This window comes from Grampus griseus, assembly GCF_964374135.1.
Source record: "Grampus griseus genome assembly, chromosome: 5".
Taxonomy (NCBI): Eukaryota; Metazoa; Chordata; class Mammalia; order Artiodactyla; family Delphinidae; genus Grampus; species Grampus griseus.
Window position 1 is genome coordinate 28,588,310 of NC_138998.1, and position 21,283 is coordinate 28,609,592.

At 50.2% G+C, this 21,283-nt stretch overlaps 2 protein-coding genes across 4 annotated transcripts in view; one reads left to right on the top strand and one right to left on the bottom strand.

Moving 5' to 3' along the window:
- Positions 1-817: 817 nt before the first annotated feature.
- On the top strand, positions 818-13,656 carry NME9 (NME/NM23 family member 9). The gene is given in 10 exon segments (XM_082654513.1): positions 818-874; positions 2,120-2,191; positions 4,179-4,295; positions 5,644-5,719; positions 8,537-8,619; positions 8,908-8,970; positions 8,974-9,000; positions 9,931-10,085; positions 11,500-11,636; positions 13,524-13,656. Coding segments are annotated over 10 exon segments (867 nt in total). The 5' UTR covers positions 818-832; the 3' UTR covers positions 13,619-13,656.
- Positions 13,657-16,377: 2,721 nt separating this feature from the next.
- The window catches only part of ARMC8 (armadillo repeat containing 8), a 106,582-nt gene continuing 101,676 nt past the window's right edge, over positions 16,378-21,283 (bottom strand). For 2 of the 3 annotated variants that reach the window (XM_082654512.1, XM_082654510.1), the window contains one exon: positions 18,723-18,890. In XM_082654512.1, coding sequence (XP_082510638.1) covers positions 18,857-18,890 — 34 coding nt within the window. In that variant the 3' untranslated portion in view covers positions 18,723-18,856. Of the gene's footprint in view, positions 18,891-21,283 lie in introns of all 3 variants that reach the window. The other variant, XM_082654511.1, reaches the window with a different exon arrangement.

Here is a 21,283-nt window from a genome sequence, read left to right on the forward strand (position 1 = left end):
TAAAATGTGACCACCGGTCCATCACCATCTAGCACTTACTTGCTGCATCTGACTGGGCTGGGCAGGTCTGGTGCGTATCCGGTGCACATGAGTTGGCTTCGCTGCTTAGCTTCTTACAGGCCTCGGGGTCTAGTGCAATCAGACAGGAGGGTCCCTCACACCCAGTCCCACCACGCTCCAGAGACTGGGACCAAAGCAGAAAAACGCACCCCAGTTTCCCCCTAGGTCTCTCTCAGGTTCACTTTCCAGGAGAATAATGTTGATTTGATAAAGTAAAGTTTTAAAGATAAAACTCTCCTTTACCCAAAGCAAGTGGCTTCCAATGCATCAGGAGGAAAGGTTAATGCTATGTTTATTACCAAGGTAGCTGAGAGTTGGTTGCATCCTGATAGGTCACCTACAGTGACCTCTTCCTTTTAGAAGAGATAGTTTCAGTCTATTTCAAATACGTACTGAGGGCTTCTCTGTGCTAGGCCTGACCCTGAATGTAGCTGGAAGTCCCTTAAGGCAAAGGATCCGTGTTAAGTAAGTGATTTTCCACCATACTCAGTTCATCGTGTTTAGAATTCGGAACACTGAGTTCATGAAGGAAAGCTGTGTTGCCACACTCGCTCATACTCTGCTGGGATAATAAGTCCCTTTAACCGCGAAATAAATATCCCTGCAAACAGATGTCCATCGGAGGGGGTTGGAATGTGCAGGTATCAATTTTGCCTGACGTGCGGGGCGCTGGTGCCTGCTGAGAGCTCCCGCTTCTTGGTTCCACGCAGTCGTCGATGTCTACCAAGGCTGGTGTGGCCCCTGCAAGCCTGTGGTGAGCCTCTTCCAGAAGATGAGGATCGAGGTCGGCCTGGACCTTCTGCATTTTGCATTAGTAAGGTCCTCTCTCAGCACAATGTCACACAACTTGTAAAAAACTTAAAAAATTTAAAACAGGAACAGGAAGTTTGAGGGGCCTTTTTCAGATCATCGACAAGGCATCCGTTGTGGATTTTTTTGCTGATACCAGTTTCTCTAGAGAGGAATCCTCCCCCCCACCCTGCTTCTCGACAGTCCCTGTGGGCTCAGCTGCCCCTGATGCCCGAGCCGGGAAGGCGTGCGGCCACTTTAAGGCCAACACTCCCTCTTGGCTCGTGTCCACTGTGAACCCTGAAGTTTCACTTCCAGAGCACAGGGTTTAAGATTTCTATCCTCGCTCCTTAAAGGGGAACTTTCAGCAAACGTTTACTCAGGTCAGTGTATGGAAATGGGAATCACTTCCAGAGAAGCATGCAAGAGACGCTGGAGGAGCTGCACGGGTTGAGGCTCAGAGACGGTGAACACAGGCGAGACTCTCCCTGAGTTAACTCTTGAGAAGCTGGGCTCCCAGGGCTTGCACTCCTCCTGTGGGAGTGGGCTGTGAGGCTTCTGTGGAGTGAGCGGAGGAGGGGTCTGGATGGGGAGCTTTATCAGACCCGGAGGTGAGCTGAGGACCTTCCTCTGTTGTTGCCACTCGGGGCAGATGTGGGATGTTAGTGGTGGAGCTCCCTTGATCTGGAGCAGGACAAACTGTCACATCTTCCTTATTTTATTCCTCAGAAAACGACACTGGCAACACTTTTTACCAGTATGTTGACAGTTGTTAAGATTCTGATGAAAGGCATTAGAAGAAGGAGCATGAGAGAGAGCAAGCCAGGGCTCCAGCTGGGGAGGGCAGTCACTGTGTGATGTACGTGTGTGCACGTGTGTGGTGTATGTGTGTATGTGGTGTGTGGGAGGATGTGATATGTGTGTGTGATGTGTGTATATTATGCGTAACGTATGCGCGTTCATGTGTAGCAGGATGTATGTGCTGGTAGTATGTGTGTGTAGTTTGTATATGTGTGTGTGGTATGTATATGTGTGTGGTATGTATACGTGTGTGGTATGTATACGTGTGTGTGGTATGTATGCGGTGTGTGGTATGTGGGGGATGAGGAGTATGTGCGTTTGGTGTGTGTGTGTGTGTGTGTGTGTGTGTGGTGTGCATGCAATATGGATGTGTATGTGCTCTGTATGGGGGGTGTGGTGTGTGTGTCCCGCACGGTTTTCCCGCCATCCTGTCCCTGCACCCGCTCTGCTGACAGCCTGTTTCCTTTAGGCAGAGGCGGACTGTCTTGATGTCCTCAAAAAATACAGAGGGAGGTGTGAGCCGACCTTTCTGTTTTATGCAGTAAGTACATTTTCAGTCCAGAACTGTCCCACGGCTGCATATCACAAGGGTTCAGATGGACGCCTCTCACCAAGAGGCCACACTGCTCCCAGCGAGTGAATGCTGTTTCCTCCCTGACTCTATTATTTTGGCCGAGGACAGATGCCCTTAATCATGGCACTGCTCATGGGTGGAGCTCTGGGCTTGGGGCCTTCATGAGGGCAGTACCCGGGACAGAGCAGGACTCACTCAGAGGCCTGTGCTCTTTCTGGTTCGTGAACCTCTTATTTTATTTGTTTGTTTGTTTTTGGCTGCGTTGGGTCTTTGTTGCTGCGCACAGGCTTTCTCTAGTTGCGGCGAGCGGGGAATACTCTTCATTGCGCTGTGCGGACTTCTCACTGCAGTGGCTTCTCTTGTTGTGGAGCACGGGCTCTAGGCACTCGGGCTTCAGTAGTTGTGGCACGTGGGCTCAGTAGTTGTGGCGTGTGGGCTCCGTAGTCGTGGGACGTGGGCTCAGTAGTTGTGGCGCACAGGCTTAGCTGCTCCATGGCATGTGGGATCTTCCTGGGACTAGGGATCGAACCTGTGTCCCCTGCATTGGCAAGTGGATTCTTAACCATTGTGCCACCAGGGAAGTCCCTAGTGAACCTCTTGACTGAGGTCTCACTCTCAGTGCAGAGTTTGGAGACCTCCGCAGAGGGGACTTTTCAGCAAACATGAACGCTCCCTCGTGGGGTAGACAAGCTTTGTATTCACCTTCGTTTCATTATAAAATGTGAAGATATGTTGATACAAAGTCAGAAATGAGAGGGGTGATTGATGACCCCCAGTGGTTCAGCATTTGAAAGGTCATCTGGCTGCCTTCGGCTGTGACATCCACCCGGGGCTCCAGGCCCCTGAGGGCCCCCCGCTGTCTCACACCTGGCTTCCTGGTTTTAGGTCACCTGCCAGGCCCTGAAGACAGTGGATTGATATTCTCCTCCTGACCCGGTCCAGCCCCTCACAGCACAGTCAGGGAAACTGGGATCTGCCGACCGGGGCCAGCGTTGTTTAGTTTGGAAAACTTTGGGCTCCTCCCTTGGCACTGCAAGTACTACAAGCTGGAAGTTTATGGTGAAACATTATTTGAGCTTCGACTTTCTCGAGGGAGACTGAGGTTTTACGAAGAAACCTGGTGGGGGAGGGAGCAGGGGTGGGAAGCGCTGAGATGAAAGTGCCCTCCGCCAGACTGGCATCAGAGCTCAGTCGCTGAAATGGGATCATTACTGCAGTGGTTTTCTTGCTTGAGCCTGGAGTGGGCGGGATTAAAGCATAAATCATAATTGGCCGTGTGGGAGTGTGCGGCAGCCCATCACAGTCACACAGCGGCCATCCCCTGAGGGTGGGATGGAAACAGAAGGAGAACCCAGTGCACGTGAACTTCCATGAGTGACTGGCAGGGAGACTTCTGAAAAAGCGAAGGCGGTGAACTCGGCTTCACCGGGAACACCACCTCCACTGTGAGGTCTTCCCTGACCACCCCAGATGGAGCTGGGGATCAGTTATTGCCCCAAATCCCAAGTACCCCATGAAAGCAATGTTCTTATTCTATTGCAACTGTTTCTCTGACACGACCACTCTCTCCCCACTTGACACCCCACTCACGGAGGGTGGCAGCTACTATGTCTTTTCATGTTTAGTGTTTCTGTTCTCTGCCTCTGTCTTGGTGTTGGCATAGTAAGTGCTCAGCTGATACTTGTTGGGTGAAGGAGTCAAGGAGAGGCCACACTTAGTCACTCACAACCCAGTGCGCCCTGGTCCTCCCCCACCTAACTCCCCGCTGTCCTGAAGGAAGTTTTGAAGGGAGGGGCCTGGGGTAGGGGGCAGAGAAGTGGATGGAGGCTGTGGGCCTGGGGTCCACAGACCTTGACCTTGGGCACGCTCGTAAACAAAGCTCTTGGAACCTCCTGTCTCTTGAAGGAGGTTGCGCATCGTGTGGTCTGAGCAGGACATCTGTGCTGTATTCTAGGGAGGGGAGCTGGTGGCATTGGTTAGAGGAGCAAATGCCCCGCTGCTGCAGAAAACCATCCGAGAGCAGCTGCAGGCCGAAAAGATTGTGCTGGCCGAAGGCAGAGAGCGGAGAGTGGTAAGCGGCCAGGCCACGAGTGTCCCCCAGGCCAGGCCAGCAGGTGCCTCCCCTGCCCCGCCAATGTCTTCACTGTCCTTGGAAAGCTGCATTACATGCCCACGCTGGCTGGAGGCCTCTGAGGGCTCAGGGGAGGGTGCAAGTCCCACTAGGAAATCTTCTTTGAAGTCGTCCCCTTCATCCAGAACACTTTAACGTCTTTTATCCATTTCCCTTTCATCCCCACTGCATCTCTTAACAGCGTTTCTGGAACCCTGACAACGAATTCAGAAATGGACATGAAGTTCCGAATCCAGTAGTGGGTACAAGGAGTCAGCCTCAGGGGGAAATCTCTCCTGGTGACCTGCCCTCCCTTCTCATGCCTGAGTTTGACTTGTGATCCCAGAGGGTTCATTTCTTTAACTAGAAAGGGGTCATTACCTTAAGAAACAAGATCAGCACTGCTTGTGATTTTGGTAAATTACTTCCAGGACAATGGGGACTGCGAGTTTTTCACAAAAAATTGGCAACATTTGAAAACCGACACACCTTAGGTAGAAGTATCTCCTGGTGCCCCGAGCAGTTGCCAAAGGAGCCTTAACGTTATTCCGCGTTCACTGTTCACGTTTCCGCATTCAGTTCCAAAGAGCAAAGCCCTGTTTTCATAGAATGGATTGGAATCAAATCCCATTTCTTCCCCAGAAAAGTGGCAATTTTTCCCCAAGAAGGAAAATCACAGACGCTTGTACCTACTCCACAGATAAATGATCTCTCTCTGTACTACCTGCACTGTGTAGCCAGTTGCTTACTATTTACTTGCATTTCAATTCTTACTCTGTCTTCTTGACAACTCTCTATTTCATCTTTCTTTTCCTTAGTTTCTACTTGATGCTGTGGAAACAGGCAGACTCTAAACCTTAAGATCAGCATGGATTTCCTGGTCCTCAATCGCTCTCCCTCCCCCGCTCCCTACCACCCAACTACTCAAAAGGTTCCTGAAAAGTTTCCAAGGTTGATAATATATATATATATATATATTTTGCGGTACGTGGGCCTCTCCATGTTTTGGCCTCTCCCGTTGCGGACCACAGGCTCCGGACGCACAGGCTCAGAGGCCATGGCTCACGGGCCTAGCCGCTCCGCGGCACGTGGGATCTTCCCGGACCAGGGCACGAACCCGTGTCCCCTGCATCGGCAGGCGGACTCCCAACCACTGCGCCATCAGGGAAGCCCCAAGGCTGATAATCTTGACCCTCTTCTTCTGCTCTGCATTTAAGAACTTTAGCTATTTGGCTTCTGCTGGTTTTTGAAGGTCTTTGTGGAGTTTTAATTAGCTAACTACTTACTGTCCATGACCAATTTGTACTAGATTGAAGATGAGGCTCCTTCTGATGAAGATGAATGCTTTTCCCACGAAAAGGAAGATGGTGACGACGAGGATGCGGGTGAGTACAGAACCAACAAGCATGGCAAGAAGGCAGAGCAGACTCGGATTTGATGTGTGTGTGTTTTGTTTTGTTTTAATTTATTTATTTTTGGCTGTGTTGGGTCTTTGTTGCTGGGCGCGGGCTTTCTCTAGTTGCGGCGAGCGGGGGGCTACTCTCCGTTGTGGTGCACGGGCTTCTCATTGCGGTGGCTTCTCTTGTTGTGGAGCACGGGCTCTAGGCACGCGGGTTTCAGTAGTTGTGGCACGTGGGCTCAGTAGTTGTGGCTCGCAGGCTCTAGAGCTCAGGCTCAGTAGTTGTGGTGCACGGGCTTAGTTGCTCCACGGCATGTGGGATCTTCCCGGACCAGGGCTCGAACCCGTGTCCCCTTCATTGGCAGGTGGATTCTTAACCACTGCGCCACCAAGGAAGCCCTGATGTGTGTTTTTTATTTTTTAATTTTTTTTGGCCTCACTGCACGTCATGTGGGACCTCAGTTCCCCTGCCATGGATCGAACCTGCGCCCCCTCTGCTGGAAGCACGGAGTCTCAACCACTGGACCACCGGGGAAGTCCCTGATGTGTCTTTATAAAATATATGAGTAATCAGTTTATTGAGCGATCTGAACTCTGGGAAGATAACCCATCAAATATTTTGTCTCCAATCACCTGACTTCAAACGTACTGTGTTGTGTCCCTCCTGCCCTTTAATGGCATCTTGGGCACATTTACAGCTTTCTGATCATGTTCAGTTATAACAACTGTGAGTTTCACGGCAATTTCTGGGCATCAGGAAAGTCTCCCTTAGTAAGATGGAGGGAGTGACGCTAATAAGGTAAAGTAATGATGCTGGTGTTCCCTTAGTCCTTATTTGAGCTAAAGAGTTTGAGCTTCTTTCGCCTTTTTTCTGAAGTGTCAGAAAGTCAGCTGTACTGAACCCCTTCCCTCCCCACAGCCCTGCACCCTCTTCCACGTATGCCCCAAGTATTAACTCATGGATTTTACACTCCTGAGCATTGCTGTTCTTCCTGAACCTTTAATATGAGAAGAACACCTTGACCTGACAGTGGGAAGAGAAGCTAGAGTTTAGAGAGGCTGTTGTTGGCAAGGTGCCTCCTGACGGTCCCTGAGACACCAGGGGAGACCAGGATGCAGCTCAAGAACCGAGCTGGAGAGAGAAGGAAGTTCTGATTACTCCCTGAAATAGAAAAGCTGCTTATTCACGTGTGGATGACGAGGACTCTCTGAGTTGGATCCTAACAAGGGAAGAGGCACAGTTTAGGAGAGCAAGAAACCAAGTGTGAAAAGGAAATCAGCGACTTGGCTTCTGCAGGAAACGTTTGTTGTCTCTTTCTGGGATGACCTCTTTTTTCCCTTCCCCATTATTTTCTCCCAAATCAGGTCTCTCCACCCAGAAAACTACCCAAAGCCTATCCTTGCCCTTAGCCTTCCTCTCCCCCGAGCCTAGCTTCCTGAACGTGGTCCACACTCCTTGGGCCACCCTCTCCTCCGCCCCTGCCCCCTTGCCGCTCCCCAAGGCTCCAGTGACCTTCTTGGTGTCAAATCCAGCGGGCAGTTTCCAGTCATAGCCTATGGCATCCTTCTGTGGGCTTGGCCGATGTCCCCAACGTCTTCCTACTCAAAGCCCTCTTCTCGTCTGGTGTCTGAGATTTCGAGACCTTTCTCGTTTTCCTTCTTGTTTTCTCTGGCCTCTCCGCCACCTCCCCTTCCTTGGCTTCCTTTCTTTTGCTCCCTTTTCAGGCTGGAGTTCTCAGGGCCCCAGCCCTGGTCTCTTCTCTTCTCACCCTATACCTCTAGGCGGTCTCATGAATCGGTCCATTTATAAGGGAATTTATTGTAAGAGTCCCTTAAAGTCCAAGTGTTCATAGGATGTTAGAAATAGTGTTCACGGAATAATGAATCAATTGGCTTGCTTAAAATGATTCACACCTTTGCAGTCCACATTTTTTAGATTTTTCAAAGTAGGAGGCCCTCCTCAGGTGCAGATACTGTCATGTTACAACACAACTGATATAGAAGTTGAAAAGAGAAAATAGGCTGTGGGGGGATATAGAGTCTGTGGAGAGTGTAGGTAGCTCACCAAGGCCAAGTCCATACAAACGGGAGTCTGACAGGGATGGGTCTGTGCCCAGACACAGGGCTCCCCACGGCATCTGCGGGCCTGAGCGGTGGACGGTGGCCACGCGGCACCTTCCTCATCCCCACAGCTGCTTGGACCTATGGACACGGCCCACCAGTAGACTGGCCGGTGATCTATGACTGGTGCCTGGGCTCCAAGCAATGAGCTGGCCAATTCTCAGGAGAGTGTGAACAGAGACAGAGGAGACTGAAGGTGCAGTTTGGTAGAATGTGCTGGCCCTGACCAGTCATGCCAACTCGGGGCCTGGGGCAGCCACTACTGACCACACGCCGGGAAAGGCAAAAAGGCACACCGAGAGGAGAACACGGTCGGCAGCACTTAGAGGTCAAGAATCACGACAGGGTGACAGACAGGAAGGGACAAGAGCCGACTCTTTTGGTTGTTTCTGGTTTTTGTTCCTGAGTTGTCTTTGACCTCCTCCCCCATCTCCCATCCTCTCCTCCCTCCCCACGCCCTCCCTCCCAGGTTCATGTCCCTTGCATGTGTCTCTGTTCCTTGCAGCCAGGCTAAGGTTGGGGTCTGGAGCCAGACCCCTGCATCCACTAGAGTCTAGGTCTGCACAAGCACAGCCAAGAGGCCAGGGGAGGGAAGCCGGGGGCTGTGTGCGGGGCTGCACGTCCCTGCGGAGGGGCTCCCGAGAGCCCAGCGTCTGACAGCACCATCGCCAGCTTGTTGCAGTGTCATCAGAGAAGGCCTGCACCTTGGCAGTCATTAAACCAGATGCGGTGGTCCATGGGAAGACGGATGAGATTATCACGAAGGTGACAGAGACAACGTTTACCTTACAGACTATCCTCATGTCTCCTCTGGTGGAAAAACAGGGGTGGAGCATTGTGTAGCAGGGTCCTCGGGGGGAAAGAAGGCTTCTAAGTAGTTTTAATTAAAATTCCATTTAAGTAACTTACAATTTGTAAATCGAATTGGAGGACGAGGGTCTCCACTGCTTTTAATGTTGCCTTTTCCGTCATCTTTTACTCTCAACACATTGAAATGTGAATTTGGGCTTGCTTTACCCTTTTAGAATATATATATATATATATATCCTACAGATCCAGGAAGCTGGGTTTGACATTTTAACAAATAAAGAGAGAGCCATGAGAGAAGCAGAAATGTGACTTTTCTACCAACACAGAGCTGGAGAGGTCAGCTTCTCTGCTTCCACTTATCCAAAACACTCTCATTTCTTTCTCTTTCTCCAACATTGTGTTTATAGATTGCTATTAGTTTGGGAGAAAGTAGAGTATTATGAACAGCAAGAATATGAACAGCAAGTGAGCCATGAACTTGGTCTCCGAATCATAATTATGGGCTGCATCAGGGAGACATTCTTTGGTAGCAAGGATGAGAGTCTGACTCCAACTTACGGGATGAAATAAGGAATTTATCGGAGGGACACTCCATGACTCCCAGAACTGAAGAGAGTTGAAGGAGTTCCATAAGAAGGTGTGGGGAGAAGAAGAACCAAGGCAGGGGTAGGGCCCTTGGGAGCAAAACCTCATGGACAGTCACTTCGGGTTCTGCTGCTGGGGGACTCAGACCCAACCACTTTCCATCTGCTTCTGCTTGTGACTCACCCACTTGGGAGGGAGGGTATCGGTGAGCGAGCCTGGGCTCCACCTCTCAGGTGAGGGGCTGTGTATGTGGAGGGGTAGATAGGCATTGTGGTTGTCAGCTGGCCTAGGACCAAGTGAAATGGGGAAGGGTTTCTCCCCAAAGGAAGCCTGAGTACTGCTACTTGAAGAAGGGGGAAGGGTTGCACAGTCTCAACCGCATCCCCTGGTTATCCAGCACCCAGATGATTTTCATATTTGTGGTCTTCTAAATGCTCCCACCTAACTTATTATCTCATGTTCAACCCCAAGGGAGTCAACTCGAAGCCTCATCTTCCTGCCTTTAACTTATATCTGGGTGTGGTTAGGCCCCCCGCCTCCCCGGGGCCCTCTGCGGGCATGCAGGCCGGTGGCAAGGCCGTTCACTGACACTCTCCCATCCTGTGTGTGGGATGGGCCCGCCAGCCCTCTGCAGGCCCTGGGGCCCCTGCCCCGGCTCACCGTCTTCCCTCCCTGTGCCAGGAGGCATTTAAGAAGCTGGTACATCACATGTGCAGTGGACCAAGCCACCTCCTCAACCTCACCAGGACTGAGGGCACCGAGGAAGTGGTCACCGCCTGGCAAACCCTCATGGGACCCTGTGACCCCGATGTGGCAAGGAGGGAGCAGCCTGACAGGTGATGTCACCAGCTGTGGTCCTCGCATCCATCTCAGAACCTGCATCCAAGGAAGCTGAGAGCCCTGCTCGAGGTTCAGCCCAGAACCACGGGTAACACAGAAGGCTCTCCGATGGCCATGAAGCTCCCTCTCTGTCATACATTAGGGGAGTCCCTGACCTCCCTGTTATGTATTGAGGAGACCCTGACATCCTCTCCCTCTGATCCACCCAGCTCTTCACTGGGTGACTCCTTGCTGCCTCTTTCCCTCTTCTGAAGGCTGCAGCTGGGTCCTCACTGTTCTTCTCTCTGCAGCCAAAGGGTCCCGTCGTGTGGTCCCAGAGCCACCTGCAACTCTCACCCAGGAAATACAGATTCCAGGGCCCCACCCAGGTCTACCAAGTCAGAGACTCTGGGTGAGGCCTAGGAATGTGCAGTGTAGACTCACCTCCTCAAGTCCCATCCCCTACTCCCTACCCAAGGTGTCCTGAGGCCCGCGAGAGTCTGAGCACTTGTTCTGCACACAGCACTAGGCTGCCTTGGTCTGCTCCCTGGCCCTGTGTGAATATTTAGCCTGGCACCACCAATGCCAAATCCACTGTGTCTTGCCTTTGAAGCCGAGAGAGACCTCACCAACAGGAAAGAAATTAGCAAGAGACTAAGTAACTGCAGTTTTTACTGTGACATAACAGTTGTAGGGGGCCGGGAACATTCATATATGAGGCAGCCTGGGCTGATGAAAGACAGCCCAGGGTTCAGATCTTAAGTTTTCTGAGCCTCAGTTCTCTCATCTATAAAAGGGGGATATGAGCACCTGTCGGGGGAGGCTGTACAGTGTTGTGGTTCAGAGCACCGACCTTAGAATCTCTCTTCTTTCTCTTAGTAACTGTGTGACCCTGGGTCATCCATGCTTTAATCCCTCTGCCTTAATTTCCTCATCTGGAAAATGGGAACTATAATAGGATAGGACCTGCCTCAGATGAAGAGAGACAGAAAGAGAAAGAGAGAGAGAGAGAAGTTAGAACATTGTCCTAGCAATATTATTATTATCTTAGGGGACCTTGGGGGATTAACTATGCCAACCTGTACCAAGCCCTCGGCAGGGTGCTAGCCTAGCCCCCGTAGTAACAGCAATCAACTAGCAGCTCCTGGGCTCCCACCGTAACTCATGCATATTCAAACTGGGGATCATGAGAGTCTCCCTCACAGGGCTGCCGCACAAATGAAATGAGATCAGGTATGTTAAGCACTGGCAACGTGCCCAGAACACCGCGGCTACTATCATCCTTGCTGCTGTTCCTGGCGTTTCCAGCAGAGAAAGCCATGTCACAGAAATGCCAGCTGCTGATTGGTAGCTGGTGGCCATGTTGCCAGAGAGCAAAACATTTCTTTTCAAATGAGACAATCGTTTCTTGTACGTTTTGCATGCTCCCAGTCTCCGGGCTCAGTATGGCACAGAAATGCCCTTTAATGCAGTCCATGGAAGCCGGGACTCGGAAGATGCCCGCCGGGAACTGACACTGCTCTTCCCCAGTTTTAAGTTTTCAGACCAGGTTCTGGAAGCCCCTCTGCGTAAGTCGTCCAGGCAGATCTGGTCTGTATTAAATCTGCAGCGGGGATGGGGGGCGGGTACTGACAGTAACTATGTGGTAACCAAGTCCTCCGTCTAATAAGGGCCTGCTGGGGAAACAGGGCCCATTACATAACTTTAGCGGCAGTCCTGCTCTATTGTGTTTTCAGAGTAACAGTTTTGCTTTTTCATTACATTTTTGGCTGCATTTTTACTTTGAAGTCAAACTCTTGTTACAAAGTTACTTTGCATTCTCCTGTGGAAACCACCCGGAAAATGTAACTTTCTGGAAGCCCACTTCCATGGCAGAGGCCAGATGTTATTCCCTCACTTTCTCTGCGCTCCACGTGCCCCATCAAGCCCTTGGTGGGGTCACCAAGAAGCAGAGAGTTTCACAGAAGGGCCCTCTGCCCATCGCTGCAATGGCTCTCATATCCCTCAGAGCCCACATTTTGGGAAAAGCATGCTGGGTCATCCCCACCTCCACATCTGGGTGAGAAACCCACGGGGCTCAGAGTGCATGTGACTCACCCCACTCCACGAGTGGAAGAACCAGACACGGCCCGTGCTGCTCCCGTCACCGTGTTGCACGTCTCTGGGTTGAGCCTGAAGTGAGGTGGAAGGGGCCAGGGGGTGAACATCCTGGGAAAAGCAAAGGATGTGAGGGGGGGCATTCTTGGGAGAAGTCTGCCTGCAGATCTGAAACGGTAATAACCCCCGTGTGCCTAAATGTTTGGGTTTTAACCAGTCGGTTTACCTAAATGTTTGAAATGTTCGTCATGGTCTCTTCAAGATTTGAATCCAATCAAGCAAGAATAGGTGGTTTGAGGGCGAGGAAAGGAAGGGCGGGAGCTGACCCCTGCTGGCCCTCGTTTAATCCTGGTGCTGCCTGCTGCCAACTGAGGGACAAGCTGAGAGTGTGATGGAGTTTAGGGAGCTGAGAAATCTTGGGAAGTGTGGCTCTATGTGGACCAGAGACCCAAGTCTGAACATCCAAGTGCGGGCGATGGTTCTCCAAAGCCATCCTCTGTGGGAAGAACTCTCACTCTGGTGTGTTACTGCGAGGACCAGCGTTCCTTTGGGGGCCTGCCCTCAGGGAGAGCCCACGACGTGTTTCCTTATGTGTCCAGGGTCATGTGACATCTTCATCCTTTTGGGGGGGTGACTGGAAACAAGTAGGTATGACTATGGGAAAGGAGAGCAAACTGGCTGGGCACCACTCATCGGGGGGCCATCGGGGAGAGTGTTGGGAGACGTGAGTCTGACTTTTTGGCCTCAGGTGATAATGAACAAAGGGAACAGTTCCAGAAGGGTCTGAGCCTAGACCACACCTGGGAGTGAGTGCACAGCCTCGTTGGGGTGTGGTGTTCTGCCCCTTTGTCTGACATGTATGTTGTGCCTTCTCAGTTGTCAGGGGCAGAGTGTGCTTTCCACGTACCCAGCACTTCTTCTGGGCCCTGGAGACAGGACCCTGGGTTTGAATCCTGGCTCCACTATCTGTTAGCTGAATAGCCTCGCGAAAGTTACTTCCCTTTTTGGACCTCAGTTTCCTCATTTGTGAGATGGAGATAATGAGAGGCCCATTATAGCCCCATAATAATCATCTTCCTCAGAGGGCTCTTGTGAAGATGAAAGGAGACAAAGCACGGTGAAGCTCTTAGCCTGGGGCCTGACACACATCAAGTGCTCAACCAATGTCACTTGCTCTCCTCATTTTTTCCGAGTCCCTAACACACATATTAGGACCTCTCTCTGCTGCTCCGTCCACCCTGACCCCTAACTTCACCGTCTGTGATGTACTTAGATTTCCCCTTTCCGCTGTTCCTTTGTGGACAGTTTGGGGACAGGGCTGCTGTAAGAAGTCCTACAGCATGCCTGTTGTCCCACAGGCCTCGAGGCCGAAGGAGAGGGCGCCGGTGAGGCGCTGTACTCCCCCGAGGACGTGGACAAGGCGGCCTGCGACCAGGCTGAGGCCGTGAGATGAAGCGCCAGTGCACTCATATCTGCTGCACGTAAGGAAACCTCCAGAACCGAAACTTCCTCTTTTGAGCGCCAATACTTTTTTGGTTTAGTTATCGTTCATGAATAAAAATAATAGTATCCACTTTCCTGCCTTATTAAACAGTACGAATATGGAACATGTACTTTTTTTGGGCCATCTCTGGGATTTTAGAAAATAAATGGACATCAGTCCTTGAACTCTGCCGTGATACAGTGTCATCTCAGGGGATACTGAGTTACAGAGGACAGTGTTTCCCAGTAATAAATCTACGTTATGGATGAAACAATTTTAGAGCTTAACTTGGTAACGACGGACTTGAAAATAGTCCAACAAGATTGAATGTGACACTTCAGGGCTTACTAACATGGGGGCAGATATAAATCAGCTTTAAATGTTCATGCTGCCCACCCAGGCCACAAGGGTAGTCCTGGAAAAGGCCAGATTCTTCTCCACGAATCAGGGCATGTTCAGAAAGCAATGCTTGGGGGTTACATTTGGAACCAGGGTTCATCTAATTTTCTTGATGCCCCCTTCCCCCATTTCTTTGGTTTCTGATTTTGGCTAAAGTCTAATTTTAAAACCTGAGCACTCCTAGTTGTGGCGCCCCCTTTCACTACTGCCTGGTTTAGCTGTCCCTCCACGGGCCACAGGAGGTTTTCAGTAACTAGCTTTACCCCTGTGAATAGTAACACGCCAGCTACCCCTCACCGGTTTGCTCTTTGGTTTATCTGTAAACTCACTGAGCCCAGGCACACTCTCCTCTCCGACTGAGGAAAAGGCTGTGTTCTTCTACACCACGAGGCAAATGGCAGAGATTTCCTTCTCATCTGCTGGTTTTCTCCAGGGGGCTTCGTGCTTATGACTTGAAGCAGCTCTTTAAATGGGTAGTTAGCTCCCAGAAGACTGTCCTTTACGGATGCACTACTCTTTCCCCCAGCCTGTAGCATGAGGCCCTCCGTGCTGGCACCGGCGACAGGATGAGTCAGGCTGCAGAAGGCGGGGACACCGGGTGGCCTGTGACAGCGGGTGGGTGGCTGCACTTCCCATGACCTTGTGTCACCTCTAGATGGAAACATGCCTGCCCACTGTGCTCAGCGCATCAGCACAGGCCTCTGTGAGAAACACCCAGTGGAGCCCTCCCTGACAGAATCCGTCAGGAGAGTTGAATCTACTGTTCCAGGTCCCCAGGCACAGAGCCCACCATGGGGCTGTGCTCTTCCCTTTGTGAGCGGCCTCGAGACGGGGACTCGGTTGGCCTGTGTTCACCTTAGAGCTGGCAATAGGGCCTGACGCCTGCTCTTCCACACCACAGGTGCTGTGTGGCTCTGAATGAGCTGCTTGGGGTACACCCAGCTGACAGCTATCTAGTCTCCCCGGAAGCTGGGAGGCCAAACTCCCATCACTGGAGAGATGAGAGGTAATAAATGGAGTGACCAAGGCCTCTGAAAGCAGGGGACAGAGAAGAACAGGTGGGGGAACTGGCCCGTGTGTGCTGGTGTCTGTGATGACCTTTCAGCCTCCCCAGGAAGCGGCTGGGAGTGGCAGGGCTGGGACAGGGAAAGCAGGAGGGACGCTAGGTGATAGGGCTGGGGTGGGAGGTGTGATGACATGCTCCTTCCTTCTATTGCACGGTAGGGCGCTTCTTTTCTCAGAGTCCAGAAGGTTCCTGGCGGAAAGAATGGGGCTAGGGCAGAGGGGGAGGAAGAGAAGTGCTGTGTGGCTCTGAATGAACTGCTGGGGGTACACCCAGCTGGCAGCCATCTGGAGGAAGGCTGAACTATCTGCTCACTGTCTGAGGACGGAACTCCTTGGCAGAGACCCTGGGCCTGCAGGGTGGGTGCCATTTTAGGCGTTAAGGCTCCTCCTGGGTGTGAGCGCCTGACAGGGTGGAGGGCAGGCCTAGCCCCATGAGGTGAAGGACACGGCTTGACTAGCTCAGGCCCTCCACTCAGCCAGGGCTGCAGGGAGAGAGGGAGGAAGGTGGCTCGGTGGGTCCCAATGTGGCCTTGGCGGGGGCCCCCTCCGCTTTCCCTGAGGCCAGGTCATGGAACAAAACTTCCCTCGTGCTGGGAACTGACACATACCTCCCTGCCCAGCAACCAGGGAAGGTCAGTGCAAAGGAGTAGGACTGGGAAAGCACCAGCCCCTATCCCAGGTGGCAAGGTGTCCGGAACCTCCCCGTCGGCTCTCCAGCAGGATCTGGGGTCAGTCCCCCCTTCCCAGGCCTCGCTTCCAAGTTTCCCCTGTGGCGGGGGAATCGCCTCACCATCTTCCCCCCACGCTCTAGGGCAGGCGCCCTTGGTTCTCTCTCCGGTTCTAGTGAGGCCAAGAGACAGGAGGTGCGTCCCTACACTTCAGAGACGGGGAAGAGAAGGCGGCGCCCAGTAAATGCAGGGCGTCTGTGCAGACGGTCATTTGACAAGCTCTGGGCCTGAGTCCAGTGGGTGGTGGCAGGGGAGGAGTGGCATAGGACGGAGTGGGGAATCCTGGTGGCTGGAAGTGGCCGCCTGTAAAGATCAGGAAGAGGGGGCCGCAGACCGCTGCAGAGGCCCCTGGAAGCTGCAGTTACCCTAGGGCGCTGGCCCCCCCTCTGAAATGCAAAGTCACTTCCCAGCCTCTCATTCACCAAGAATCTCAGGTTCCGAAAGCCAGTACACATCATCTTCTAATGTTTCCTAATGTTCTAGGTATTTGGAAAACAGACTCCTTTTTAGAAGTTGCCATGCTTTTTTCTTGGCTTTTATTAGCATGTGTTAAAATCATATTATCCAAACACTACCAGAAGAACATGTATTGTTCTGCATAAAGTGCTTAAGGAAAAAAATGCAACTTATTAAACTGGACATTCTTTTCTAGTTCATAAATTTTGGGTTACAATCAGGGCACAAAAGGAGAAACAGAATGCAGTATTAGAGAGAGCGAGAAGCTTAGTTAAGAACTTGGGTGGAAACACAAGACCACGTCCCATTCCTCCCACTTCCTTGCTGACTGAACACTGCACCTGCATAAAGCAGCAAACAGCTTTGTTTTAATAAATACATTTTCCTTCATTCAACTCAGAAAAGTTAATCATAGTAAAGCACTTTTTCTTTGACCATCTGTTTATAGCCACAGGCAAGATTTATCCACAGAGTTTAAGTGTGAAAGTGTCATTTCATTGGGCTTTCCACTTTCCAATGCTATCTGGGTTCAAGATTGTCTCAGCAATTCATATTGGTTTATTTATATTTACCTGGTACTTAAAATACCAACTCTATAGTGTTTAGTGTTACAAATGCCAACCAAGGATATTTTCCCAGTACTAGAAATGTCAATGAGTGGGCCTAAGTAAGGTTTTTCCCCCACTACACTCCATTTTCTTTAAACTGGCTTCTGCACATTAGCACTCTGATGGTTGCACAAAACCCAAGTTCCTGTTGTGACAGATTTTTAAATCGGTAATGTTCTGAAAAAATAACAACTTGGAAATCTCTGTGTTTGAATCTTGGGTGGTCGTGTTGAGAACAGAAAAAAACGGCATTAAATACACTTTAAAAACATTCATTTGCAATCAAACATATTTAACTCTTCCAGGGAAGGAGCAGGTTGGTGATGGGGTGCCCCGTCAGGAGCGGCTGGTGGGCTGGGGAACCCGTCGGGTGCACGCACTCAGGGCAAGCTTCTGGGCCGCAGACCTCGCTTCCTGGCCGCGATGCCTTTGAACTTCGCAGAGCAAAGGGAAAAGCGAGGCTGGTTGTACCTTTAAACAGTCAAGAGCAACCTCCTTGAGTTCACCTTGAAGCGGACCCAGAAGTTGGAGCGTGTGCCAAGCTGAGGGCTGCCGAAGGGCTAAGCAGTAGTGGCTGGAAAAGGCGGTCAACTGCGGTCCTCCTGGGGAGACCCCCTTCCCTTCTCTCAAACGTCAGTGCTTTGGGCTTCATGCAGGAAAAAATCTTAGCCGCGACGCTTACTAAAATTTCCATCTCATTTTACAAAAGCACACTGAATAGCAGTCCTGAGTGACAAGTATATAGATTTTGCTGAGTATAGCCAAGAGAAAAACAGCTTGCTAAACTATCCTGTTCTTTGCTTCTTCCTACAGATGCGTCTGTAGGACGTTCTTTAGTTTCACAGTGATATATGCTGTTTCAGGAAGCACAAGGTGATCGGACTTTGTTTCCACGAAGTGATGACCTACTTTAGTTGGAGCTTAAGGTTCCATGACTGGTTCTAAATCCTGCCATATATTGCTATACCAGTGACAGGATTTAGGGCAGTTGGGAGGCTCCCGGTGCCCAGTTCCTGCCAAGCATAGCCCACCAGTCATGGCTGGGCTTTCACTATCAGTAGTTATACTTCCCTTTGATGTTTCAAAAAACCTATGGTGTATTTGTCGCCTCACTCCACTCCACCCTGTCCATCTGACTTGGAAGCCTGAGAGCTTACTGAATTAGGCTGAAAAGAGGCTCTGTACCTGCTGATATTGACGGCAGTATAAGATGCTAGCTTACTATTTTGCACAGCACCATATATCGTGCCTGTTATTCAGGCCAACTATAGCCAACCTTTTCGTTTTGTTTTTTTCTTTTTTTGTTTTTTATAAAGAAAATCTATGTAAGTTGAGGTTCAGAAATGCATATATTTTTTACTTACAAATATTCATCTGACCAAAATCCAACATAACCTTTATGGAACACTTAACAATCGTTTTGTTTTTAAAATAACATTTCATTCAAACTGTATATAATTCAGTAAAGATTTTTATACAGCAAGCAATGCTTAAACCCTGGAAAATCTGTAGAAAAGAGATTTTCACACAAAATAAGAAAAGAAAACTTTGAGGTATCCCTCACACACACACGTCCATTCATCCTGACCCACGTGCACGCACGCGCACACGCACGCACACACACACGCACACACAGCCATTCTCACTCACAAAGTGGCTGCAGCATAGGCAAAAAATTGTAGGTCCAAAGGAAAATAATTGATTGTTCTAATAAAGAGTCCAGGTAGCTCAGAAAGAAACAAAACAAAACACAACAGTCCTCTGAGGAAATTACTACCTCAAAAAAATGTTCTCAAGGTGAATTTGAGATCTAAGCCTACCAAATTGCTTTTGCAAAACAGCTCCCTGCAGTCCAAGGTGACTTGTGCAAATAGAAGGAATCAAATGAGGCTAGTTCCTGTACTTCCTTTAACAAGGATGTGGGATGCTCGCAGGCGCCCAGGGCGTTCCCATCACGCCAGGTACTGCTGCAGTGCCATCTTTGCCCTGCAATCACAAAGCTCCTGTTAGCCGTCATCTCAGAAGTGTAATTAAGGTAAAAAGCCCATGGTTCAAAGATGGTAGCCGGGAAAGTCTAAAAAGGTAGGTCCCCCAAGGGAATCGGGTACCTACTTACGGTAGGTAAGTGGGACACCTACCGTAGAGGGCAGAGATCTGTGGTCAGCACACACGTCAAACCCATGCTGGCTACATCCTCTTCCTGTGGTCCTGCTCTTGTCCTTATAGCTGCTGCAACCCAGTGACATTCTATAATCTTCCTTTGTCAATGGCATATAGTTGTGATGGATCTGGGATTCTTGACTTTCTCCTATTGCCATGAAGGTTTTATCTAGTGCTGCAGGACACTGGGGAGGACACTTAGGGTTCTGGGAAGCTAAGAGGAACACTGACCCAGGAAGAGGTGGGTAGGGGCTGATTAGAAGGTGCGTGGGAGGGGCAAAGAGCTCCTGGGATGAGGCTGTCTGGTGGTTCAAATGCCTCAGAACTGAGGAAGGGAGGTTACAATTTTATCCCATTCTTCTCATTATGCCTGATAACACTGACTGATGTGGGATGTGGGTTGTTACAGTGATTAGGGAAAAAGTTAGCTAGCTGGAGAGGAAAAGGTGCAATGTGGGCAATGCCTTAACCTATCCTGATCCTTATTAAAGTGCCTTCCTTTGAGCTGGGACTCAGAAGGCCTCCTTTACTCTCCCATCATGATTTGGTAAAGGCTGCAATTGTGGAAGTTAGGAAGTCAGATTTTGGCAATGATATCCCCTTCTAAGTTATGGAAAGAAAACGTTAAATTTTTCTGTTCCTATTAGCTGATGAAAGTATACCAAAGCAGATTGGGCAGCGATAAGCTGGACTCAAGCGCAGTTTCTTTGCTGCAGTAATGGATACAATCCACAGTTTTAAAAGAGGTGTGCTAAGGGATATTCTTGCAATTATTTAAGACGCTGTAAAGATGACAGTTGCAAATAGTCCAGTTCATCAGAACAGAGAGCTCCATACAGACCACTCCAAGTTATGAGCAAGTTGGGTTCTACAAGGTCGTTGTGTTAGGAAATAAGTTTATGAATAATGCCACAGGCTACCTCTTATTGACCATAACTTCACAAACCTGAGGCCCTCTGAGGCTGGGGTGGAGAGGCCTAGTTAGCAATAGCTCCTCATCTGTAAGTGTCTGAAAGTCAAAGGATCACAAAGCCTTAAAGACAAAGAACCTGAAAGATGTTGGCTTTAGGTAACAGACTTTACTATGATGGGAAAGCCCACATGAGGGTCTTGATCGAAATTCTGTATTACTCTTTAAAATCGTCAATTCAGACTCCTTCTCGATCTTTCTAAGGGTTTGGCTATATCTGATTATATCGGACCTCAGAGACTGTGCCCTCATTATCTTTCTGCTATCTATTAATATCTAAGGAGTCTTTCAGATGGATGGTTTTGTAGGCAAGGTCACCTTTCCTTAAATGGACTGAGGTAGAGTAGCTCAGACCCTGACCCTTTTAATGGGGTTTAAGAACTGCTGACAACGTATGTGCCATAGAAATTGGGGAAACAGTACCAGATTGGTCTAAGAAATGCAGGCCAGGGCTTAAAACTATCCCACTTCATGCTGGTGAGGCCTCTTTCCAGGTCATCCCAGAGATGATTTTAAGCAGAACTATTTTAATTTCTGAACAAACACAAGAAAAGAAACCCAGGGAATAGTCTGGCTCTCGGCCAGAAGAGACGGGCTGACAGAGCCTGTCATTTAAGCCAGCAGCTGTTGTTACTACTGCTGTGGAGGTAGACATGAAGGTTCCCGTCCTCAAGGTACAGCTCAAATCCCACCTTGAGCATGTGGCCGGCCCTGACTTGCCTTTGATGGAACACTCATCTGAGCAGCAGGGTGGGGGCTGCAGCTATTCGGGGATTTGTCCTTAACACACTGGATGGCAAGCTTCAGGGAGGAAGGGGCCCAGCTCTTTGTGCTCCATCTGGCCCAGCCATTCACTTGAGGAACAATTAAACAAGTGCCTCTTCCCTTCTGTGGAGCAGATAAGCAAGCTGATAGCCACAACACCATGTGTTGTGTCCTACGGGAGCACAGAGGGGTCCTTAGCAAGGCCTGGGAGCCAGGGTGCAGAAGGATCCAGCAAGATTTTTCCACGGAGGTGACAACCTGATTTGAGTTTTGAAGGACGGATGGCCATTGTGCAGGCGTTCTCCACCCTTGCTTTCAGGACACCTGTGCACCTGGGTCTCTGCCTGCCTCACCGGTTGTTCTTCCTGCTGCTTTGCTGGACCTTCTTCATCTTCCCCTAAAGGTGGCGGTGGGGTGTCCCAGAGTGTGGTCCTTAACCCTCCTGTCTTCTCTCCTCTCGTTTACTCTCCCTAAGTGACTTCAG